Below are 27,206 nucleotides of genomic sequence, written 5' to 3'. Positions count from 1 at the left end.
TTCTTTTTAATTCAGCTTTAAATAAGAATCACATCTCTAGATTACAACGGTGATTGAAATCCCAGCAATCAATATAATAACTTTGTTAGGATAATTGCAGTTTAGTAGTTTCTTTGAATTAATTATATATTCAAGATTCCCTTATTTGATAACTCTCCCCAAACTAAACTTGTTTCTTCAATTGCAATGCAAGGGCAACTTCTTTCTTTTATTTTAAATTAACTAAAATAAAAGGCAAATTTGTGGAGCCTACCTTTTTTTATTTTTTCGGGGGTCAGATAATTACAAGGAATTAGGACATTAATTATCCTGTCACATCAAAGTAATTTCCTAAACTCTTCCCTTTTTTTCCGAGGTTATGACTTGGAGAAAAAGTAACCACTGAAGAGTGTTAGTGTGTGATGATGTAAATAACGTCGCTCCAAAGATGGGGTGGGAATGTCAATAGTGGGGGCCAATACCATCAGGTCGGTGGGACATCTGCCTTATCTTATTTTACTTTTGGGCTAATTGGGCTTCACATTTTCTAAGGTCATATATCATGTTTTTACTTTTTTAAGAGAAATGGCATTTGTTTCTACCCCAATGCCATTTTATCATTAAAAAAATAAAAAAAAAATAAAATAAAATTACGAATCAGTAGTCTAAAATTATATATAATCTTCAAATGAAAAAGCCTTGAACTTGCAAATTTTTTAATATTATTGTCTCTGGCCAAAATTTAAAAAACAAAAGAAAAGAAAAAGAAATAAAAAGATGTGTATGATACTCATTGATATTGAACTCGTAAAATTGGATGCTTGAGCATGTTACTACCGCCAATTATTTTCCCAAATTCGGGGGGGGGGGGGGGGGGGGGGGGGGGGGGGGTGGGTGGGGGTCTAGGAATAGAGGTTTATGCATATGCTGCCCTTAATAGCCATGCCAAGATATATATATACATAAAAGAATTAGCCGTCCCTTTATTCGTGGAGATTAATTATTGTAATTGGATGTCCTCAATCATTCATATGACTTATTAATTATATTATTAAGTTCAAAATCTACACCAATAATTTCTAGTTTGTTAAGAATTTTATTATGTTTTGGCTATATTTATTAAATTTTTTTTCCTGTCTTTTTTATGTTTTTAAAGCAAAAATATTATTAAACAATCTAAAAACACAAAATACTTTTAAATACTACCCAAAAAAAAAAAAACACTACTAACATATCGTTCACAAAAATCATGTCTGCATTGTTGTATGTGTGTGTCTATATATATATATATATATATATATATATATATATATATATATATATATATTAATTTTTTTCGAAAGAGAAATCAGGCCCAACCGCCCAGGCAACAGAATCTAAACAATATTTTAACTTACTAGATGTAATGGATTCATAAAACAAAAAAACTTACCAGATGTAATTAGTTACTGTTGGGAAAATAATTAGCTCCGAAGCCACGTGACCTTCTATTCTACTCGGGTGTTAAAGCATGTACCCGAGCCGGACAGACCCGACCCGACCTGACAGGTTCGGCTCGGTCGGTACCATACCAGTTCATCTCAGTCATATCACCTCGGTCATAACAAGTTTGTGGATACTTTGGAACTCAAGATCCCGCAGAGTGCAGTTACACCGAGATCTCCTAGTCTGTACGGAGCCAACATATCTCAGATGTTTCTACCTTGGAGTTATGGGTAGTGTGTGCATTGTAAGATTATCTCCTCACCTTCAGTGAGTAAACATTTGTTAACTGATAAGATTCTATGACCAAGATTTATGGAGGTTCTGTTAGGATACCAAATCCCAAGATTTGGGGAACAGATCTGTATCCCAAGTTTAAAGGATAACAGATCCCTATCAGCGTGGAGTTCATTTGAAAAAGGAAGAGTCCTACTCAATTCAAACTTATTAAAGATAAGATAAAAATTTGCACGATCTATGGCCAAGACTCCAATTCCAGATATACTTTAGAGACTCCTGCAAGTTTATAAATAAGGAGATCATAACAGGCATGAGGTACGTTCTCTTTCTAGGCTTTTGAGATTTTGAGTTCTTCCAAAAAATCATAAAGTTTGTACTGAATTAGTTATCGAAGTGGGCGTAGTCGGTGCCCCCGACTGATCTTTGCAGATCTAGAGAAAGGCTGGGAGGACGAGGAGTAACTGCAGGCGAATCACAAGGCAACATGTCACCATCCCGAAAACTGTACCAACAATTTGGTGCTGTCTGTGGGCACGACATTGTTCCTTCAAAAAAATAAAATCCGTCATGGTGAATACGCGCCGTACCAACAGTTTGGCGCCTAATCCGGGTCAGAACAACACCCATGAAGATGCAGAGTCCGTTGGCCCTGAGGCCCGGATAGTCGATCTAAATCAACAGTTGGCTCAAGCACAGAAGAACGTAGAGGATTTATTGGCTCAGAATGCAGTGCTCCTAGCTACCAGAACGCCCGCACCTTCACAGCATAAAGAAGGAGAAGATAACAGTCGAAACGAAGATGACTGAATAGTTTCGAGCGGACACCCGGAAGGGTCTGCAGAGCAGGGCAATCCCCGGGGTGAGTTGCAGAGTAATCCACCACCACCCCCATCAACCGAGGCGGAGAAAAAGTTACAGCGGATGGTGCAGGACTTGGGTGCAAAGTATGATATGTTGTCAAAGACCGTGGCTAAGAAGCAAGGCGGGAAGGAGCCTATAGCCAATATATTCTAGAATGTTGATTCTATGTTTACAGACGAAGTAGCTAACACGGCTCTTCCCGATAAGTTCAAGATTCCAGATATCCCTATCTTCACGGGCAGCAAGGATCTGATGGAGCACCTCATGACCTTTCGGTCGCATACGTCTCTGCACAAGACCCCTGACGCGGTTGCGTGCCGAGCCTTTCCACTCACCCTGTTGGGGAAGGCCCGAGACTGGCTCATGAATCTTCTACCGAGGTCTATCGATAACTTCGATACCTTCGGGAAGAAGTTCCTGACACAATTTACGTCAGGCAGGGTTAGGCGAAAACCCCGAGGGTACCTACTCTCCATGTGCTAAGGTCCCAATGAGTTTCTCGGGGACTACGTCTGGAGGTTCAACCGGGAGAAGTTGGACATCGAGAGCGCTCCTGACGATTTCATCTGCAGTGCCATGTTCAAAGGGCTGAAAAAGGATGGTCCCCTCATGGCAGAATTGGCATTAAAACCGCCAAAGGACTTGCACGCATTTATGATAAAGGTTGATAGGTACATCAACCAGGAAGAAACGCTTCGGGCCTTTATGGGCCCCAAGGAAACCCAGCCAAAACCCTCTTCGCCTGGAAAGCCCTACAAAAAGAAGAAATTCGAGGTGGTGCAGGACAATAGCCCCTCGAATTATAAGAAGGTAAGAAAGAACTTCGGAGATTACAAGTGGACCCCCCTAAATGCCACAATCACTGAAGTTATGTTGGCAATAGAGAACGACCCCGCTTTTCAAAGGCCAAAACCCCTCTTAGGGGTACCTCCAGCCCGTCTTGCGGACAAGTATTGTGCCTTCCACGACTGCTATGGCCATCTCACCGAGCAGTGTATATCACTGCGACAATTGATCGAGAAGTTTATAGAGAACGGTAAGCTGGTTCGCTTTCTTGTCGGTGAAAAAAATCAGTAACATCGGGCTCAGGCCCTGAGGCCAAAAGAAGAGGAAGAAAGGCGGCATATGAGGAATCATGCCCCGAGACGAGAAGAAAGAAGAGAAAGGGTAATGGTCTGTTTGGATAGAGAGAAGAAATCTTATTCTTTTCGGGTTTTTTTTTCAAAACCCGAAAACCCGCATTCAACCGGCCAAAAACTCGAATTTAAACCCGAATTCCATTACTTAAGAGAGTCAGAAATCTCGCCCATGCCGCAGTACGAATGGAAAACCAATGTTCAGTTCTCGACTTCCCACGCCATAAATGCCACGAAAGTCAAACATCATTTACGTCAAGTTTTCACCTTTTCCCACCTGATGCATCAGAGGTAAAGATGCCACAGGGATATACACGGTGTAAAACTTGTACACCATATTCTAGTTTCACTTAATTTGAGCCTTTGGATGCGTAAATTGTAAACTATTTTTCATCCGATCCGTCCAATGGATTCAAACATCGTCCATGTGCCCACACCCTATAACTCTCCATTTCAAAATTATTAAAAATTAAATAAATATACTTATTTTTTTAAAAAAATTAAAATTAAAATTAAAAAAAAAATTAAAAAAAAAAAGAAGAAAAAAGCAAGGGGTGGCTGGCCACTCCCAGCCTATGGGGGTGGCGTGCGGCCACCCCCAGTGGCCGAGGGGTGGCGCGAGGCCACCCCCAGTGGCTGGGGGTGGCCATTGGGCCACCCCTAGTTGGTCCAGGGGTGGCCCGAAGGCCACTGGGGGTGGCCGCGCGCCACCCCGGACGGCCATTGGGGGTGGCGTGCGGGGCCGCCATCCTTGCTTTTTTCCTTTTTCTTTTTTTTTTAATTTTAATTTTTTTTAAAAAAATATGTATATTTATTTATTTTTGAATAATTTATTTTTTATTAAAATTTACTTTTCAAACGGCCTTTACATCAAATGCTCTCCTTTTTCCACCTACTGCGTCAGACATTATTATGCTTTTATAAATACACGGTGTAAAACTTGTACACCATATTCTAGTTTCACTTAATATGAGCCTTTGGATGTGTAAATTGTAGACAATTTTTCATCCAAGCCGTCCAATGGATTCAAACATTGTCCATGTGCCCACACCCTATAACTCCCCATATTTTTTAAATTTTATAATTAATTTAAATTAAGTATGAAATTTTCCTTTTAAAAGTTATTTTTTAATTATTATATTTATTTCAATCATAATTTCACACTACTTTTCATAACACCAATCATTATACACAACTTTTCATACCTACAATCATTTCTAATCATTTCCTACCATTAAAAAACAATACTTTTCAATCTCAAAAATTCAACACCCAAACACAATTTCAAAAAAAAACTCTAAACTCTATTTGCCTATAAATTTGTAAAGAGAATAAGAATTCAATTCTGATTCTAAAAATTTAATACCCAAACAGACCATAAGGGAACCCACCCCTAGGCCTCGGGAAGGAGGAGAGAGGCTCGAAAGAAGCAGAAGTAGGGCCCAAGAGAATGACCACATTCCTATAATCCATACCATCTCAAGTGGGTTCGGCGGAGGAGGAGAGTCACGGCCCGGAAGGCTTATGCTAGACAATTAGACGATTTTGAGGTGTATTCGATGCAGATGCCTCCAAAAGCCCGAAGATGTGACCCTGTGGTTGTTGGGTTCTTGGACGAAGATTATGCCGGAGTTTCACTCCCGCATACCGACGCACTCGTAGTATCACTGACTATAGCCAACTTTCAACTTCGGCGGATACTAGTGGATACAGGAAGTTCGGCTGATATTCTATTTAAATCAGCTTTTGATCATATGAGTATTCCCCGGGGAAGGGTGGTCCCGGTTGTATGTCATTTGTTGGGCTTTACAGGCGATAAGGTTTCGCCTCTCTGTTCCATCTAGATTCCAGTCACAGCAGGGACTTACCCAAGGCAGAAGGTCATCATGGTGAAATTCCTGATAGTGGACAGAGCCTCAGCATATAACGCAATTTTTGGAAGAACCGCTCTTAATGAGCTGAAGGTCGTCACTTCAACTCCGCATTTGAGTATGAAGTTCCCGACCAATGAAGGCGTCGGGGTTGTGAAAGGATACCAGAGAGAGGCAAGAAGATGCTACAACCTCTCTTTGAAGAATCCTCATGAGATTCACAACCTCGGGAAGAAAACCAAAGAGGAGGAGAGATAACAATCACAGATGGGCGAGCATGTCGAAGACCTTGAAGAGTTTGAGGTCGGAGCCGCAGGAAGGAAAATACGAGTAGGCTCGCAACTTCCCCGACGAATAAAGGAAGAGCTAGTGGCATTTTTAAGGCATAACAATGATGTATTTGCCTAGAGCTACGAAGATATGCCAGGGATTGATCCCTCGGTCATTGTCCACAAGCTGAATGTGGATCCTAACTACAGACCAGTGAAGCAAAGAAGGAGGACTTTCGCCGCATAGTGGAATCAGGCTGTTGCAGAGTAAGTCAAGAAGCTACTAAAGGTCGGATTTATCCAAGAAGTGGATTACCTCGAGTGGCTAGCTAATGTAGTACTAGTAAATAAGTCAAGCGGCAAATGGAGGATGTGTGTGGATTTTACAGACCTGAACAAGGCTTGTCCGAATGATAGTTTCCCATTACCTCGGATTGATCTTCTTGTGGACTCAATGCTCGGGCATCAACTCTTGAGTTTTATGGATGCCTTCTCGAGGTACAATCAAATCCACATGGATGAAACTGATCAAGAGAAGACTTCGTTCATTATCGACCGAAGACTCTACTACTACAAGATGATGCCCTTCGGCCTGAAAAATGCTGGAGCCACGAATCAGAGGTTAGTAAATAAAATGTTTCAAAAGCAAATTGGTAGGAATGTTGAAGTTTATGTAGATGATATGCTAGTTAAGAGCATTCAGGCGACCAAGCACATCGCGAATCTTGAAGAGACCTTCCACATGTTGCGGAAGCATTAGATGAAGCTCAATCCGACCAAGTGTGCTTTCGGTGTATCATCAGAGAAGTTCTTGGGATTTTTGGTATCACATTGAGGCATTGAGGAGAATCCCAAGAAAGTAAAGGCAGTCCTCGAAATGCAACCTCCGAGGACCACTAAACAGCTTCAGCAGTTAACAGGAAAAATCGCAGTACTCAACCGATTCATCTCTCGGTCCACAGATAAGTGTCTTCCCTTCTTCAAGATCTTGAGGAAGGCCTTTATGTGGAGTAAAGAGTGTGAAGAGGCGTTCGCCAAGTTGAAGGAATACTTGATGAACCCCCTCTACTAAGCCGACCCTTAGAGGGGGAAATACTATACCTATACATGGCAGTTTCACCCTTAGCAGGAAGCTCAGCATTGGTGAGAGAGGAAGCAGGAGTACAAAGACCTGTCTACTTCACGAGTAAGGCACCTCGTGGAGCAGAGGAGAGATATCCTAGGATCGATAAGTTGGCTTTCGCCCTTGTTGTCTCGGCTCGGAGATTAAGACCTTATTTCCAAGCTCATGTGATCCGAGTACTTACAGAGTACCCTTTGAGAAAAATCTTACAGAAGCCCGACCTCTATGGGAGGTTAGTTAACTAGGCTGTGGAGCTCGGACAATTCGACGTCGAATTTCACCATTGAACAGCAATAAATGGACAGGTTTTGGCAGATTTCATAGTGGAATTATGCAACATTCTGGAAAATGAAGAACTTCCCAAAGAATCTACTTGGGTTGTTTATGTTGATGGTTCCTCGGCCAGTAAAAGGAGTGGGGTCGGAATCATGTTACTAAACCCTGAGGGCCAAGTTTTTCGATTTGCAGTCAAATTGGATTTCATCACCACCAACAACGAAGCAGAGTATGAGACAGTTATCGCCGGCCTGCCTATATCCCGAGAAGTGGGTGCTACCAATGTAGAAATCTGTAGCGACTCTCAAGTAGTTGTGGGCCAAGTCTAAGGACAGTTCGAAACTCTGGAAGCCAGAATGGGCAGGTATCTAGAAAAGGTACGCGAACTCCAATCTTGTTTTGACAGGGTTGTTATCACCAAGATACCAAGAGAAGCAAATACGATAGCAGATGAGCTCTCAAAATTGGCCTCGAGTAGTGAGCAAGAGATTGAGGCCCCAGACCAAAAAGTTATCATTTTGTCCGAGCCGTCTATAGCCTCGAGGTCCGATGTTATGGAATTAGAGACAGTGCCAACTGAACCTGAATGGGCTAGAGATGTCATTCAGTATATGAAGAACAGCCTCCTACCTGAAGACAATGTGGTAGCTCGGAAGGTCAAGATACAGGCAGCTCGGTATAGTCTTCTCGGTGGAATCCTTTATAAAACAGGATATTTCGAGCCTTTACTGAAATGTCTCCCAAAGGATGAGGCGGAGTATGTGATGAGAGAGATCCATGAAGGCATTTGTGGGAACCATTCTGGAGCTCGAACGTTGGCACACAAAGCGACTCGGGCCGGTTACTATTGGCCTTCTGATGTGTGTTTTAATGAGTATTCGCAAGCGCACGAATTGTTTGCAATATAGTGTGTGCAAATGTGAGGTCGAATCCACAGGAAAATGGTCAAATATTGGTGTTTTGTTTAATTGTTGACAACTTAAGTGTGTGTACCCAAGTGCAGGTTGTCGCGAAGTAGTAATTCTCGGAAGTCGAGTGTCGAACCACAGGGATTTGGGAAACAAAGAACACTAAAAAAATAAAATTAAGAAAAATTTATGATAGATGATTTAGTAGAATGATGCAAATAAAATATATAATGAAAATAACAATTAAAAGGGATCGCTAAGGCATTGGGATTTTACTTTTAACAAAATTATAATATTTACTTTGCAACTCATGTGATAATCGAAGAATAGATCAGTGAATACCTAGAGAAAATATCATCGAAAGATTAATCTTAAAATTGATTGATTTTATTATGCAAAATTGGTTATTTGATTCGCAAGGAATTCAAAGCATTCACTGTACTCGTAGTTAACAATGAATCAAGGAATTTTGCAGAACAAAAACCTTTTTCTAAGAATAAATCATGCAATCAATTAAAAAGATCTTACATTAAAAACCATAAAAGAGTTGAAAAATAAATACTACAATCTTATTAAAAGTTTCACCTTTAGCCTCAGCTAGAAATTTAGCTAGACATGATTATGTAAATAAATTTCAACGTTAAAATCATAAACATCGTGCTAGCAAAATAAAATAACTTAGAAGAAAATAAAAATAAATCTTGAACCGTCGTCGCTGTCTTCTTTGATCTTGAGCTGAACGTCTTCTTCTTCTTTTTTTCTGCAATTTTCCGGCTCCCTTCTTTGTTGCCGTGTTGCTTCTCTTATAGAGATAAGAGTCATTCTTCTTTTGGGATTCGTACTACTATAAGAATCTCAGTCTTCTCTTTATTCCATGTCTCTCTCTTACACTTGAAATAAAACTCCGCTTCTTTTTATAAGAGTCAAAGACACATTTTTCTTCTTGGTTTTGTCATGTAGTATTAGAATGTTTATCAATTCGTGGGTTCAGCAGTTTGGTTTCATCTCTTCTTGTTTTACACATTGGACTCTATCTTCGGCATATGATAGACTTCTTCTTTTGACCCACATCTTGGCTTTTACTCTTTGATTTCTTTTATAATTCCTACATAACACAATTTCTCGCATTAATATATCATTTAATCTTAATATTAATATTTAAACAATATTCCACAATTAAATATAAAATGTAAGAATTAAATTATAATAAAGTATGATTATACTTATTTTAATAGGAAAAATAAGCACTTTTAAGCTATTATCATTAATCAACCTCATTTAAACCTAGTTCCAAAGGTTTGAGGATTGATTCAAGAACAAAAGACCAAATAAAATAGATGAAATGAAATATGCAAATTAAAATGAACTAAGGCTAAGGAATCTACCAAACCAAATCCAACAACTCACACTCTTGGTTCCCACTTGAATACCCAAAGAACATTAAGCTTAGGGTGTTATTCAAGTTTCTCAACCACATACTCTAGAACCATTAAATGAATCCAACTCAAAGATAAATCACAAAGAGTACCCATTTGAAATCAAATCATCCAATGTATCCATTTAGTGAACAAATCACAATGGATATCATCATTCAAACCGATAAAACAATGTATCTATCGGTTGAAACACATTAAATGTTCTATATCTACCAACAATCACATTCATTGCAAAAGATAAAGCATTTAAATGAATGGAACTTGAACAACAAATATGATATATCATCAAATGTGCAAATGGTATAACAAGAGTGTGAGTGTCATCAATGGAAATGGTTCATCCTTAACCTTAGTTGAGGTTACTAGCCTTCCATGACTAAGAACACCACAAGAAAATGAAGAACAAACATGGAAGTAAAGGAAAAGCTTTACAAAGAGAAAGTGTCTAAGAACAAAAGCTACTGAAATACACTATGAAATGAACGAAATTAAACCTAGCTACTGTTCTCTGAACTCTCCAACAATGAGGCATGGCTATGGCTTTTATAGAAGCAAATTAGGGCTAGAAACCCATGTAAAATGACTCCTCTAACCCCCTCTAGGGTTCCTCTCTTGCTAGAGACAACCAAGGTCACGAAACCAGCGTGTTCTGCTGCGAAAATCAGAGGGAGAACTTTTTGTCATGGAGAAGCTCCTGATTGGGTGTTCTGGCGCGCTTCTGCAAAAGTAAGTTCTGAGAAATTTCGATCAATCGACTTCGGGCAAAATTCGATCGATCGAATTTAAGTTCGATCGATCGATTTCTTCAGAATTTTCGAATTTTTCAAGCAATTCCACATGAATTTTTGTCATTCCTCACTTATTGACCTATAAAACATAAAAACACAAAAACTAACCAAAGCATCAGAAAATAACAAGGCTAAAGGTCTAACTAATGTAAATCAAGGGGTCCAAATACACAATATTTGGCATTCATCACCTTCGATGAGCAAGGACGCAACCCAAATCGTGAAGTATTGTGATGAATGCTAGAGATTTTTCAGAGTAGTAAATTCGTACCTCGAGAAGTTCACAGCCATTACGTCTCTGTGGCCCTTTGCAAAATGGGAGGTAGACATTATTGGGCCAATGCCCCCTGGTAAAGGCAGCATAAATTTTTTTGTTGTGGCTGTCGATTATTTTACGAAATGGGCCGAGGCGGAGGCAATGGCGACCATAATGACTATAAACGTAATTAGCTTCCTCTGGAGATCCGTGGTATGTCAATTCGGAATACCACACGCTTTGGTAACCGATAATGGGACACAGTTTGATTGCCAACAGTTCCAAAAGTGGTGCTTCGAGCTCCGTATTCGGAACTATTATTCCAGTGTACTACGTCCCAAGGCAAATGGGCAAGTAGAGGCAACGAACAAAACCCTTGATGCGAACGTTGAAGAAGAAGCTCTAGAAGAAGAAAGGAGCCTAGGTAGAGTACGTCCTCGAAGTGCTCTGGTCATATCGGACAATTGTCAGAACCCCAACTAGCGATACCCCCTTCTCCCTCACTTATGGGACTTAGGCGGTCATCCCGGTAGAAGTGGGGTCTCCTAGCTTCAGGGTAGCATACTACAACCCAGGGCTTAACGATAAAGGTATCAGCTTGAACTTGGATCTCTTGCAGGAGAAAAGAGACGATGCTCAAGTCACCTGGGCAGCCTATCAGGATAGAACGGTTCAGTACTTTAACAAAGCAGTAAACCTCAGGAAGTTTCAAATCGGTGATTGGGTCCTCAGGAAAGTAAGCTTGATGACCAAAGAGGCTACTAAAGGGAAACTGGCACCAAAGTGGTAGGGCCCCTATCAGATAGTAAAGTGTCAAGGAAAGGGGGCTTATCATTTGAAGTCCGAAACGGGAAAGATGCTCCCAAGAGCATGGAACGGCGAGCACTTGAAAAAGTATTATATGTAGTCATTGTAGCTCGGCAATCATATCATCAATAAAGAAATCTTCTTCTCAATTTATTGTGCTGCACCAACTATTCACCCGACTTCCTCCCCAAAAAACTCGGTTGAGTATTGGAGGAATACCCAGGGGACTATCTGCCTGACTCTCTCCCTAAAAAATTCGGTCGAGTATTGGAGGGATACCCAAGGGACTATTTGCCCGACTTCCTCCCCAAAAAACTCGGTCGAGTATTGGAAGGATACCCAGGGTACCTGACTACCCACCTAAGTTAAATGTGGCAGCTCAGCAAAAGATAGGGATAAAGATACGGATAAAGATAAGGATAGGACCAAGACAAAGACCAAACTCTCGGACTCAAATCTTAAAGAAAGCGTCTCGGAACAAGATATAAAATCATCAAGTAAATTTCAAGTCCCTCGGGGGTAAAGTTCAATAAACCTCGGGGGTACAAGTTTGAAGTTAAGTTTTACAAGTTTTTAACTCTTGGGGGTATAGTTCAAAAACCCCAAGGGGATACACGTTTTACTAGTATTAGTTCCTCTTGTTCGAAACTAATATTTAAGAATTAGTAAGAGAAGAAGGATAAAAGTCAAAGTATCCGAAGAGTTTCTTTTACCATTAAAAACTTCTCCATTACAAAAATTGGTACAAAAAGATACATTTTGAAACAAAAATTTGAAGTATTTACAGGTCGGAACCCCGAGCCCAATCTTGAATCTCAAGACCTATTGATTACCCTCGGGGTTTTCATCACCATCAAAAGGACTCGGGGCAGAATCGGTCCAATTAGGTACATCAGGCATGAATGACGGACCAAACCCAGACATCTCCCTCATTGCATCCTTGGGAATTCTTTTGGGAACATACTGAACTGTGCGAGGGTCGAAGCCAGAAGGAAAGTCTAAGACGAGAGCTCGAAAGTTTTCGAAACCCCAGTTGAAGCCCCGGCCAAAACCAAAGTCTTGGATATAGGGGACGTTACTCAGCTATTTCAGAAGTCTTTTGATTCTCTCTTGATTAGCGTCATAACGCCCCCGAATTATAATTAAAAGGTTTTCGGCATGGTCTTATGCTTTCAAGGCTTTCGACTTTTCAGACTCGAGCTTCTCCACTTCAGCCGCAAGCTTTTCCTTCTCTGCCACAGCAGCTATCGCATTCTTGTTGGCCTCGTAGGATTCAGTTGTAACGGCCCGAAGTCTGACGTCCAGTGCTTCTCGGGCATTTAGCTCGGCGGATAGACTTGCGACCGATTGCGTGCATTGTTCATTAGCCGCCCTAAGTTCTCTCTCTAGTCTAAGGATGGTCGACCTGCTCTCGAAGATGGCGGAATCCTTAGAAGCAATGTCACTGTCTCGGGGTTTGGAGGAGAACCTTATGATTAGCGACTTCTTTCTCAAGCTCCGAAATTCGATTTTGCATTTGTGAAGCAGTGAGATCCTTCGAAGCTATTTCCTCACCCTAGGCCTGAAGAAGGACATTTTTCTCGGCCACTTCCCTCTCAAGCATTGAGATTTGAGCTTGTGCCGCGGTATTGGAGGCTTCTTGTTGAGCATCACGATGCTTCTAGAAATTCCGCTATAGGGCAGTCATTTTTACCAAGAGCTAAAAAAAGAGAGAGAGAGAGAGATAAAGTGAGAATTTATAAATGTACGAGTTAGTGGAAAATTCCTAAAGCAAGAGGAAACTATTTGATAATGGGAAATCATGATATCCTGTGCAATTTTTTCGGGCGAAGTCACCCAAGCATCACCCAGAAAGTCTTCGGGGATCAAATTTTGCATGGCCTCCATCGGACATCCCCGAAGCCCTCGCCCAAGAATTTCAAAAGGCGACCTCGGCCTTGAAGTACTGGGGTCCTTGGTATTTGCAATTTGCTCCTCAGAAGAAACAGCCTCAACCCCGGAATGTCTTGTACTTGCTTCCGGAACACTTTTGGCTTCAACATTTGGAGGGCGCTCGGACCTTTGAGGCTCTTCAGCCCCAACAACATCTCTAACGGTTACTTCGGGGATAAGCAGACTACCTCTCGAAATCCCTTCTCCAGAAAATTGTTGGGCTTGGGCAGTTTGGGGTGAGGCCGAGGTGGTCCTCAAAATTGTCTCCACCCCCTCGTTGTCTACCTCTGGAGGCGGAGGGGAACCCCCCTCCCCGCTCTTGTATGGACATGTAAAAAAAAAAAAAATGCTACACACACTCTCACTTCTTTACAATCATTTCTCTATACCCTTATATGGCTATTAAAACCACAATTAGCTCCAACATCTTTTTTTTAGGGATATAATGCAACGGTTATTTCCAGAAGAGAGAGCAACGATATTAGCCTTGTTTGTTGTCCTCCCATGGTGCTTTGTGTTTGTATTTTTAGTTATGGTAGTTTTTTCTCATCCTTTTTATGGGATGGAGATGTAGTTTTTCTATTTCTTTTGTGGCTTTTCTCTGGGGATGGTCACCACATTTGAGACGAATGTATTCACAGTCCTATGTGAAATTAGTTTTTTGTTCCAGGGTGGTGTTGCAAGCCATGTTCCCTTAGTGGAGATGGTAGTCTTTTGTATCATCCTTTTTTGGGATTGAGATGTAGTTTTATGTTTTACTGTGGTTTTTATCACGGGGTGGCAGGGTGCTCTTCGAGAATGAGTGCAAAGGAGTTTAATGGTCCACGATTAAGCCAGCGTTTCAAACGCTCTGGCTCTGGCCGAGGTTGGACAGGAAGCGTCACTGCAGATGGTGGTCTCTAGTGGTTGTGCAGGGAGCAATTTTGGACGGATCTGGGTTCCAGGCCAGCAGTTTCGGATGATGACGTGGGGGTGATTATGAAGGAACGGTTACATGCTTTGTGGTTTCCAGAGGCATGCATTGTTGGTCCGTGTTGATTGCATCAAAAGCAGTTTGCTGCATTGTCGGTCCGTGTTTGTTAGTCCAATTTTTACGTCTTCCGTCAACTTCCTATTCGCAGAGTTCCTGTGGCAATTTACATGTTTTCGATGTGGAGTTGGACGTTACATGCTTTCGACGCATGTGGTAATTTATTTGTGGGGGAAATTGTTTATGGTCCCTTCCATTTGTTCCGGCCCGTGATGTTGTAGTTTTTTCTATTTTTGTGTTTGTGTTTGATAGTAATGTAATGACCTAAGAAAAAATGTTAGCTACATCTACGCAGCTGCGCTATCACCCCAAAATGACTAGTCAATTTGGAACTTTCCCTCGAATCACTTATAAAACTCAATTTCACCTAGTAACTAGGTAATGTGAGACTTAGCACCTATGAGTATCTTTATAAATCACCTGGTTTGTAAAAGCTGTTTTTTAGCTCTGAATGTGTGTTATCTCCTAGATCAAGTAAAGGTTTATGTCACGTAGAGGCACAATTCTATTGTCTAGGTAGAATTTGTAGCAGTTGTGGTTTGTAATAGTCTGAGTCTGACTTTACATAGGTAGAAGAAACTTTATTCATGTGCTTCTGACTTGGTTTATCAGGGAATCTTAGTAATCCTGGACATTTGGCCGTTTGGTCTCCTTTATATATATTGGAAGGATCTTTGAATCAAGAAAAAAAAAAAATTAGCTTTATTGAATTTTAATCCAATTGTGGTTTTAAAAGTAACATAAGAGTGTTGAGAAATGGGTGTAGAGAAGTGATAGTGTATGTAACATTACTCAAACAAACATTACTTATCCTTACTAAGAAATGTGTTATTTGTACATACTCACATTTGGTGTAGGACCCATGCAAGTGAGATGAGTCCCACATGTATGGGTTCCACACAAAATGTGAATGTGTGTACAAAATATATATAAAAAACTGTGTACAAATATCATTTGCCCTTATTAATGGGACTTTGTTCTGAGACATGTTACATATACATTTTATGTATATCTCTTTTCTAAATTAACTATTAGATCTGCAGGACTCTATATGTTTTTGTAAGTCATATAAATCCAATGGTTAATTTAGAAAAAAGATTTACAAGAGATTTAAAAGAAGAGTGCCCCTTCTATACGGTCATGGTAGAGAACAAGGGGTTTATGCCCACCAATAATAACATGCCAATTCACTTTAGTACACCAGAACACATCAAAACAATATAGGCTGAAAACACTTGATCACACCAAATTCATGACAAATTTTTTTTTTTTTTTAAAAAAAACTAAAGCTCCTCAACCCAACCCGTCAGCCGACTGCCTCTTCCTTGTCACCGAACGGTTGGTCTTCCAACCACAGAGATCCGGCGACAGAGTCTCGACGACCACTGGCTAGCTTCTAGATCCTCTTCTCCACGACCTCCTGACACCGTCGACATAGATCCGACCTGAGCCTAGTCCTCTCCCAAGATCTCTCCTTCTCGCCAGCCGTTCTCCCCTCTCGCCCCTTCTGGTGGTTTTCGGTGATCAAATTTGGTCGGTGATCACATCTGGTATGGTGATTTGGTGCTCTCAGCATTCTGGTTCAACTGGAGATGGTGAACGGCGATGTGGTCGGGGTCGGACTCGGGTCTGCCACGTGGTGGCGCGGCTTCCATTGGCTACGCCGCTTTGTTTATCTAGGTTGGGGTCGGTGGTCGATGGTCGGGGCTTGGTTTCCGGTGTGAAGACACCCATCTCTCTCCCTTGATCTCTGCAAAGAAAGCAAAACAAATCGGGTGTTTTGCTTGTATTTGATTTTCTTGCTCTAGGCTTATGTGTCAACTTCTTCTTGGCGAGCAAACAAAGCCTAGTTTTTGTCACAACCGAATTGAAGTTATTCCCTTAAAATAATCATTTCTCATTTGTCCCTACATAATTCTTCTTTACCCAATCCAACGGTTTCCCTCACCACGTACTTGACAGGTGTCTTGATCGCATCACCCCAAGGACATAACGTCCCTGTCAACTTGGCGCCGCGTGCCTTTGCTAAACGACACAATCAACCGCTTTCACTTCAAAAAATGAAAATATCATACTTTCCCAAATAGCCCTCCGTTCCTTTCTGCCTCAAATCAGTACCCACCGAGAAAACTATCGTCAACGGTTAGTCATTTAAAAAAATAAAAGATAACTCAGGTTAACTGCTATAAAATAAGCATAATAAATACACGTGTAAAGTAGCATTCCACTAGAAGAAAATGAAAGATTTCTCACGATTCAACTCAACGTTCATAAAACTTGGAACCTCCACCACGTCCTACTCTTTAAATTACCATATAGCCACTGCTCCTGAATTTATATTACATAAATATATCAAAAAATTAATGCGTCAAAATCTAATAATTATTGAGTTTTATTTTTTAAACCACATCAATTTAGGGTGCGTTTGGGATTGCGATTTCGTAAACAATAAGTGCGATTTTAAACCAAATCGCAGAACATAGATCGTTTGGGAACTGCATTTTTAAAAATTGCGATTTGAAAACGCAGAAAATCTGCTTTTTCAAATCGCAAATAAGATGGTTCTTTTTTGAAAACGCAGAATTTTAAAGGTAAATTCGCGATTTTAAAGGCTAAATTGCTATTTTGCCAAACGCTTAACTGCGTTTTTAAAAATCACTTTTTTCAAATCGCACATTTTAAAATCGTTATTTTAAATCGCACTTTTTGAAATCGCAAACCCTAACGGACCCTTAGTAAAATATTTGTGTGGTATGCAACAAAGTTTAAGAACATATTTGGGTGATTTTTGCTTTTCAAATACTTTTCAAACACTGCCTTCAGAATTTAAATTCTACTTAAATTTTATCTAACTTTTTTTAATTTTATATCAGATTTTTTAAACAATTCAAATATAATTTTAAAAAAATAATTTTTTTCAATATTCATAATTTTAAATATTTTTTAAAAATCGCACCCCAAACAAATCTTTGATCTTGTTTGGCAAAGAAATATACATAACAGAGTAGTGAGTTACTAATTTTCAAATTAGTAAAAAGTGATGGTGTAATATAAAGTAAAAATAATTTGTATAGAAAAGTGAAAAAATTTTGTATTGTAATAAATTTTTTTATTTGAATAGTAATAAAAAAATTATTGATGTGATATAAAAAAAAAATGACAATATTTTATATGAAAAAGTGAAAAAAAAAAAAAAAAAAATACAAAAACAATAAAAGGCACTATTCTATTCCGTTCATGTTTTTGCCAAACAGCGCTTTTGTACAGGAAAGTGAATTCCGGGCCGGTTCTCAGATGGTGATGCTTACCGAAAAAGCAATACGAGTGATAGGTCGACGCGACGCTATGTCCATTCTAGCTTCTCCAACACGATACTCTCGTCTTCATTTGTTGGGTCTACAAAGGGACATTTTCGTCCAACCGGCCACTCCAACTGCCTCATTGCCCCAGGGAATTTCCACTCACACCACTCGAAGCTTGGAAGTTAGAGCGCACCAAATGACCATACAACCCTTATTGTCCACTAGCTTTCTGGACAAGATGTTCGCTCTAATTAAAAGTCTCACCATCCACCTCGACGAGGGCAATTTCGTCCAATAAGAACCAGAAGATGAAACTAACACACTTATCTAAACTTTACCCTATGCCTCCTCACGAGGTGGTGGCTCTGACAACGTCCGTATCAAGAGCGGAGGAGGGGGGGCATGTAAAAGGTAGAGGGCCATTTTCGACATTCGAAACTCGCCCTTATTGTCACCAGCCATAACGTGGCATCGTCTAACCGGCACCACGAAACCAACCGAGCTTCACTTCTCGACACGTACCCTCATCTGCACCTCGCAACCTCCCGCCACGTCGGATATCCACGTGTCAAATCAGTCATAGTCAGCACCCCTTACCCTACCCTTTAAATTCCCCACACCATCCGCCCTCTCCGCTCCTTGTAGCCTAGAAGCAATACCACAAACAATCGTAACTCTTCCCTCTCTCTCTCTCAGTTCCGTTGCCGGCGATCACCTCGCTGGGAAATTCATCTTCGTCGCCGGGAAATGGTGGCTCCGACGATCGATCGTTCTCCTTGTTGCCTAAGCACAAACGTCACGTGCGGTCGCGTATTTCGGGAGCCATAACCGTATTTTGGAACTCCTAAGCAAAAGCGACTTTTTTTTTTCTTTTCTTTTTTTTAACATAGCAGAGTTTCGAAGTTATTCCATGCTTTGTCTCGCAATCAGAGCCTAAAAACTATATAATAACCGCTTTAGCTTAAACGCCTCAAAATTTGGTAAAAAAGCGCTTTGATTTTTGGCCATATTATAAGTTTCTTCGTCCTCAAATTTTGAAATCGAAGGCGAAGATCCGAGCTCGATCGATGAGTTGTAGGAGTTAGAGACTTAGGTATAGGTAGGCCGTTAAACTTTTGGAAATGGAGCACAAAATGGAAAATTGAACATCGGAGGTACTGCTGAGAACTTTCTCGTGATATTGATCACGCTGATCACGCCTTTCCCAATGAGGATCCAGCCGATCAATTCTCACACTCCTGAAGACTGCAAGCCGGTGAAGCCAGTGGTGAAGTCGCGGCTCAAGCGGCTCTTCGAGCGCCAGTTCCTGAATGTTCTTAGGAATTCCGCCGCGGAGAAGGTCGGTGTCGAGGAGCCGCATTTTTTCAAGGACGGCTGTAATGGCTCGTCGGTCGAGTTTGAGCCGAGCTCCGCGTGCTTGGCCAAGATGGTGCAAAGCTTCATCGAAGAGAACAATGAGAAGCAATCCGGTGCGTCGAGGTGCGGCCGTAACCGCTGCAACTGCTTCAATCGGAACTGCACCGATAGCTCCGAAGACGATTTTGATTCTCACAACGACTCTAATTATTCTTGTTGCACGGAAGCTTGTGAAATACTAAAGGTAAAAAGATAATTTAACTTCTAATTTTTGTTTTACGCGTTTTGAAAAATGTTTTTGTTTGTGTACGCAGGGTCTGGTGCCGTGCGCGAGTGTATGTGAGAGGAATCTGCTCGCGGACACGGCGAAGATCGTAGAGAAGAACAAGATCTGTAAGCGTAAAGACGAGTTTTGCAGGAAGGTTGTCACTGATGGACTGTCGGCTCTGGGATACGACTCCTCTATCTGCAAATCTCACTGGGAAAAATCTCCCTCCTATCCCGCCGGTACTCTCTCGCTCTCTCTCTGAAATTTTGCCTCTTTGTGTCCCCAAAACATCTGTCTCTTCTGTTTGGTTGCTGGAAACATGTTGAAATTCTCGAAAAGGAAAACAAAAATATCTAATTCTTCTGTTTCGCTACCGAAAATATTTCGGAAATGACAAGAGAGCCAATTAAACCTGTGTTCCGCTGGGAAAGACTTTCTATTTTTAAGTTTTTGGTGCATGTTTCTGTTTATTCTCCGTTTGCTCGCCGAGAAATCAAAGATCATCAAAGGAAAGGAAATCCAAACGAGCACCAACATCCTAGTCTATTCAATTAAGAATCTTTCATTCTACAATTTCCTGAGAAAATTGATATAATATATCCTAATGTATTTATTTAGGAGAGTACGAATACATAGACGTGATAATGGAAGGGGACAGATTTCTGATCGATATCGACTTCAGATCAGAATTCGAAATCGCTCGATCAACCAAGGCCTACAAGGCGATCCTCCAGAGCCTTCCGCAGCTCTTTGTCGGCAAGGCCGATCGTCTCCAGAGGATCATCACCATCGTAGCGGAGGCCGCAAAGCAGAGTCTCAAAATGAAGGATATGCACATTCCACCGTGGAGAAAAGCCGAGTACGTCAAGGCCAAGTGGCTCACTCCACACCCGCGCTCCACGCCCACCTCAGGGACGGCTGCCAAACGTGAAAAGCCTTTGATGATCGGGACCAGCCACGAGTTCGGACAGAGTCGCGGAGAGGAAGACTCTGCAGATGAGACCGAGTTGGCCGAGCCCGTTTTCGCTCTGAGCGAAAGTTCTGGAGAGGAAGATAAGGCGACGGTGGGGAAAGAATGGAAGCCTCCGGAGGTCAAGCCAAAAGGTGCACTGGTTGGGGTTAGGATCGTCACTGGCTTGGCTTCAGTTATCGAAGATGACTGGCCGTGAAATTTTGAGTTTTTTTTTTTTTTTTGGACTATCAGAGAGATTTACAGATCGTATATGGTTATAACCGCTTGATCCCTTTCTGTTTTTTTATGTAAGGGACGGATTTTACTAATATCAATAAAATTCTAAAGGAATATAGTTAGTTAGAAGAACCTCCTCAGAAGTTTTTTGTTCTTGATTTATATGAGACAGTAATCTGATTTTATTATTCTTTCTCGCCAATTTCGTTTGAAGTTCAAATTCAATTTTTTCACTCGGTAAAAAAGAGTGGGGAATCAGATGAAAGGGAAAAAGGTGAAGGTGGTACTGCATCTGCTTTAGTATTCTGGTGCATGAATGGCGTACTTTTTTATCATCTTGTTGCTGGTTTTATTAATATTCTTTGCTTCAAGGGGGGAGAGGAGAACAGAATTTCATGATGAAGGAGAACAGACTTTGTGCAGCCTCGATCGCCGTGAGGTGTGGGCTAAGCAAGTTTCCTCTAAATGCTTTGAAAATGTTTTTAAGAGAATTAAAAAATGAGTTCAGTTTATGTGTAGTTAATTTCTTTGTATATAGAAATGGCCGGATACGTATCTTGAACCAGGTGTATATCTGGTTCTCTTCGTGTTTTATATGGGTGGGTTGTCTTGGCCCAAAAACAGCGCACAATTCAAATTTCAAGAAACGTATCACAATAGGCAATAGCATTTCATTTTTTATTTTATTATTTTTTTTTTTTCACTCCTCAGTATTTGGGCTGGTTGGCGGATTGAAAGGCTAATTAATCGAGGCCCAAATCCGTTCTGAAATGACCCCCCCCCCCCCCCCCCCCCCCCCCCCCCCCCCCCCTCTGCAAATCAGTAAACCCGCAAAGCCTCGTATCACCTCTTTTGCTCGAATCAAATCTCAATCTCTATGTTTGGATCCGGATCCTCTCCAGTTCTGAGACGGTACATGATTGGGATTTGTTTTAAAAAAATCGAAAGTGTAAAAACTGCCACGTCAAAAGCAAAAAAAAATCCCTCCTCCTTCGGTTCTTCCATTGCTCAGACAAAAAAAAAAAAAATCCTTTCGTTCTCCCAGGTTTGTTCCTTCTCCTTCTACGAATTTTAGCTTTTGGGTTTGGATCTTTTGCGAACAACGTCATCTAGGAGATCTTGAAGTGCTGCATACTTTGGTAGCTGGCAGCAAAGCTCATCAGAAGGTGCCACCATTCCAGGCCATACTGATGTCAGTGGCTTAAAACATTCGGGGAGAGTACACTCTCATGGAAGTGGTGGACAAGAATTCTCATCTTCAACTACAAGGTTATCGAGTGAAATTTTCCATGAACAGGTTGAAATGCAAGACCTAGAGAGGCAAGATGAGCATTAGTTGTGAGGGTATTTGTTGCTCCTTATAAAGGATAACACTATTATCCTAAAGTTTTGTTGTGACATCCGACCTTGCCAACCTCAACCTCAGTGCCCCTCCTTACTCAGGTGTGATCAAATCCGCATGGGTAATGGTAATGGGTTACCTATTGAACACATTGGTACCACAAAATTTTCCTCACCCACTACATCATTTCTTCTACAAAATGTGTTACATGTTCCATTAATCACCAAAAATCTTATTTCCGTTCATAAATTCACTTTGGAAACCAACACTTACATTGAGTTAAAGGAACAGGGCTCGGGGAGAGTTCTTCTTCACGGCCTGAATGACAATGGGTTGTACAAGCTCCCTTCCTCCGTGTCGCCCAGTCCATCCACTCCAATTTGTAGCTCATCTCCGCCTCATTCACTTCGCCCTTCGTGCTCCTCTGTGTCGCCTGTTTCCCGTGCATCCTTTGCCTTCGTAGGAGAACGCACCAGTCTCAGCAATTGGCATTCACGACTGGGTCATCCAGCCCTATGTGTCTGTTCTCAAGTTCTATCTAGGTTTAATTTACCAGTTTTTAGAAATAAAGCTCCTGTGAGCTGCTCTAACTGCCACATGTCCAAGAGTAAACAACTTTCTTTTTCATTGATACCAACTTTCTTAACAATGAATATAATAGAGATCGTCCTGTGATCTTAACAATGATGATGCATTTCAAACTGCATGTTTTTTTAAAGAATTCTTCTCCATACGGTTCTATAGATTGCTGCAAAGCTCGTTTGGTAGCCAAGGGATTTCACCAACAAGCCGGCATTGATTACTCAGAGACTTATAGTCCGGTTATTAAGCCAACCACAGTACGTTTGGTCATCTCAATTGCTCTTTCTTAACATTGGTCTATTAAGCAAATAGATATTCAAAATGACTTTTTACATGGTTTGTTATCTGAGGAAGTCTATATGTCTCAACCCCCGGGGTTCACTCCCCTCAATTTCCAAACCATGTCTGCCGCCTCCAAAAGGCTTTGTATGGCTTGAAACAAGCTCCCCGTGTATGGTTCTCTCGGTTGAGCTCCAAGTTGTTAGATTTTGGCTTCACTGCTTCACAGTCGGATTCTTCATTATTTATATACAAATCTGCAGCTGCCATCATATATATTTTAATATATGTGGATGATATAATAATCACCAGTTCACAACCAGCTGCCATCACTGAATTGCTTAACAGGATGGAATCTGAGTTTGCAGTAAAGCAACTCGGTGATTTGAACTTTTTCTTGGGTGTTGAAGTATCCAAACAATCAGATGGAATTAATCTTCGCCAACGCAAGTATATTCTTGATATTTTACAGCGCACCAAACTGACTGATGCTGAGCCAATTAGCACTCCAATGGCAACCTCTGTTCCCCTATCAGTTATTGATGGTGAAATTTTTGATGATCCAACTTTATACTGAAGTACAATTGGGGCATTTCAATATCTGCAGCTCACCCGCCCAGATATTGCATTTACTGTCAATCGACTATCTCAGTTCATGCAAAAACCTCTTTTACCACATTGGCAGGCTGCTAAGCGTCTGTTGCGGTACTTTAAACAGACAATCAACTTTGGTCTTTTTATTCAGAAATCATCATCTTGTTCATTGCAGGCTTTCTCCAATGCAAATTGGGCCAGTTCTTGGGATGATTGCAGCTCAACCAGGGGCTATTGTAGCAATTGACTTTCACTTTGTTCGTGAAATGGTTGCCTCTAAATCTCTAAACATCCGGTTCATTTCTACCAAAGATCAAGTTGTAGATGTATTCACAAAACCGTTATCCTGTTCTAGATTTGCTACACTAAGGGACAAGCTCCGAGTTGTTTAACCCCCTCCGAGCTTGAGGGGGCGTATAAAGGATAACTATTATCCTAAAGTTTTGAATTTAAACAGCAACACTAGATAGCCTATGATATGCCTCTAAATGTTATTTGAATTATCCTGTATATCAAATCAGTCTAGATAATGCACATTCAAATTCATAGCTATCTAGGTTAAGTAGTAGAGTTCAAGTGTAACTCTTTCTCTTTGTATATTGTTTCTAAGTTGTTATATTCTGTTAGAAAAGATAAACGAAAGCAGAAAAACGAAATACTCCTAAGGCGCGTTACAACGTCGCTTTCCTTAAGAAATTATTTGCCCTCACCAGAAAGGTATGCAAAAAGGTTACAGCAAATATTTCTCCAGGATACAATGGAGCCCAGAAACCTCTGTTTGTTTAATTGCGTTTTGTACTAACGAAAAATTAAATCCGAACACTTTCAGATTTTTCTATTATAGCAAGAGACAGACAATGACTTTTTTAATTTTAAATACAGAAGGTATCAGAAAAAGCATTGAAGATAAAAGAAATTTTGTTATTTCTTTTATTAAACACTGTACAACAGTTATTTCTGTATATTTCTGATAACTGGACAACAGTTACTTCTGTATAATATTGAAATAACTGCTAATCCAACCGTCCATAACTGCTTAAGTAATAGTCATAAACTGTTGTTTTAACAGACACTTAAATCTGACCATTAGATCAAAATAACTGTTTATGATTGATTAATAATAACCATTGGATCGTTATTAATTAATCTTAACCATTAGATCAAATGTGATTTGACCTTACAGTTTATTTATTTGATTGTCCAGTAAATCCAACCACTGGATTTACCTAAGAAGCATCCTATGGTTTAGATTAAACCACTAGATCGATTGATCAGGACCATCCAAAATCGAAAGGTCATGATTAGATCGCTCCGAGCTCCAAGTGCGCCATCAAAACGTTACTAGCGCCCTACAGCCCACTGCCACGCGCGCGTGTGCGTGTGCGTGTGCGTCCGGTGCTTCGCACCGTACTAGAGTATACACCCAAGCATTACTTTAAATTCTTAAAGTGTGTTGGTCCTTATAAATGCCAACTTCATTTTCTCTTTTTCCCATGTGAGACTATCTTTATTTAATGCTCTTTAACACCTTCCTTTTAAATCATTCCCAAGACACAAAATAAATATATATACATATTAATTTTGAAAATACTTTAACATATTCTTCTCTATAAATACAACGAGCCTAAGCTTGATTAAGCAAGGCAAAAAACATTCTCAGTATATTGGTTTATTTACACTCCTTATTGATGATATTGCAAGCTGCCCAATTGCCTGCATAATCACAGTATTTCTAGAAAGCAACCTTTTCCAATAGTCTCTCATGAGGGTCCACCGGTCCAAACCCATTTGATTTGATGAAGAGGATATGGAAGAGAGGGTTTGGGTTTGAAACTCCCGATTTCATTAACTTTTTCTAATTTATATAACTTTTATAAAAACACAAAGAGAGCCTTCTTCTTTGTTCTTTGATCATTGACGAGGAACACCAAAAGCCAACAACAACAAAGGGGGTGGTACCACCAAAAAAACAAGCATTTTGATGCGTGTCTACAGTACCCGTTACTGTAGACACGCGTCCAATTTGACACGTGTCTTTGGAGACACGTGTCTAATTGTACAGCCGTCACAAATTGACACGTGTATTAAATACACGTGTGAAACTGTTTTTTTCAAATATAATTTTTTTTTAATTAAATAGAATTTCAACAATTGGACACGCGTATTAAATACACGCGTCCAATTTGACACGTGTATTTAATACACGTGTCCAATTGGACACGTGTATTAAATACACGTGTCAAACTGTTATTTTTTTTCCAAATATAATTTTTTTTAATTAAATAGAATTTCAACAATTAGACACGCGTATTAATACACGTGTCCAGTTGGACACGTGTATTCAATACACGTGTCAAACTGTTATTTTTTTCCAAATATAATTTTTTTTTTATTAAATAGAATTTCAACAATTAGACACGCGTATTAAATACGCGTGTCAAATTGTTATTTTTTTCAAATATAATTTTTTTATTAAATAGAATTTTAACAATTGGGGACGTGTACTGAGTACACGTGCCCAATTGTTTGGCCAGAACGTGTATATGTGTTTTCTCCCGGTTATATGTGTTTTTTCCCGCTTATATATGTGTGTATATATATATATATATATATATATATATATATATATATATATATATATAGATCGGAAATGGGTAGCAGAAACCCATTTCCGATCTGAATTCTCTCTCTCTCTCTCCCTCTCTCTCTCTCTCTCTCTCTCTCCCTCTCCGTCACAGCCGCGCCGGCCAGCTTCCGGCCACCGCGCATCAGCCCTTCCCGCCGGTGAGACGCCCTCTCTCCACCTTTCTCTGCTCAGTTCTCGGTTCTCGGTCTCTCTCTCTCTCCCTCTCTCTCTCTCTCTCTCTCTCTCTCTCCCTCTTCGTCACAGCCGCAGCGGCCAGCTTCCGGCCACCACGCATCCGCCCTTCCCGTCGGTGAGCCGCCCTCTCTCCACCGGTGGAGAAACCTAACATGGGCAGAGCAGCCGATTGAAGAAGTGGGTATGGAAGAGGGAATTTGGGTCTGAAACTTTGAATAGAAGAAGGGATTATTTTTTTTTATTTTTTTTTTTGGTCTGAGCAATGGAAGAACGGAAGAAGAAAAAAGAATTTTCTTTTTGCTTTTGACGTGGCAGATTTTACACCTTCGATTTTTTTAAAACAAATTCCAACCATGTACTGACTCTTCTCTAGTTTTAATAAACCGGAGAAAATCCGAATCCGTTCGACGGAGCCTTTGAAAGAGGCATCATGCCCCTTCTAGCACAATAACAGGAGACATTTAATGTCACACGAACTTTGCATACCATCAAAAGGACTACTATGAATGTCAAAGTTAGTGACCAAACATCATGGGCAACTCATGCACAACCCAATTGGAAGACAACATGCAAGGCCATGTCCATGTGATCAGAAAATGACCGCCTAAAGTAAGGAAAGACCAAAAGGGACAAGACTTGTAAGTTAAAGGCCATGCTATTTACTATATTTGTCTCCTTTTTTTTTCATCATTTTATTTTAAAATTTAATTTAAAAATAGGAAAAACTACAATTTACCCCATAATATTTACACCAATTTACAATATTGGTACCAATGTTTCGATTGTATTAATTGCACTCTAGAAAGTTCCAAAAATTTGCAATCCACCCCCTTCCGTCAAATTGCTCCTCTCAATCGACGAAACTCAGACACATGCACGGCACGTTCGTTTTGAAACAAAAATGGACTGAAATGCCCTAATTTAAAACGCTGCGTTTAGGTTGGTTCTTTACATACACGTCTCTGTTGCAAGAGGGTGGGGAAGACGCCATTGTACTCGCTGGAAACGAAGCTGGGTGATTGCAAGAGGGCGGCTTCGATCCGGCGAGAGGCAGTGCAGAGGGTGAAGATTGTGCGCTA

General features: G+C 40.5%; 1 protein-coding gene across 1 annotated transcript; it reads left to right on the top strand.

Moving 5' to 3' along the window:
- The first annotated feature begins 18,327 nt into the window (after nt 1-18,327).
- Nucleotides 18,328-20,641, top strand: LOC133858078 (uncharacterized). Its single transcript, XM_062293515.1, has 3 exons — nt 18,328-19,296; nt 19,367-19,559; nt 19,939-20,641. Exons 1-3 carry the CDS (start codon nt 18,904-18,906, stop codon nt 20,487-20,489), a joined length of 1,137 nt encoding a protein of 378 aa, XP_062149499.1. The 5' UTR covers nt 18,328-18,903; the 3' UTR covers nt 20,490-20,641.
- Nucleotides 20,642-27,206: the final 6,565 nt, after the last annotated feature.

Source organism: Alnus glutinosa, chromosome 14 (genome assembly GCF_958979055.1).
Source record: "Alnus glutinosa chromosome 14, dhAlnGlut1.1, whole genome shotgun sequence".
Lineage (NCBI taxonomy): Eukaryota > Viridiplantae > Streptophyta > Magnoliopsida > Fagales > Betulaceae > Alnus > Alnus glutinosa.
The sequence above is the reverse complement of the archived record's forward strand: the minus strand, read 5'-3'. Positions and strand labels throughout refer to the sequence as shown.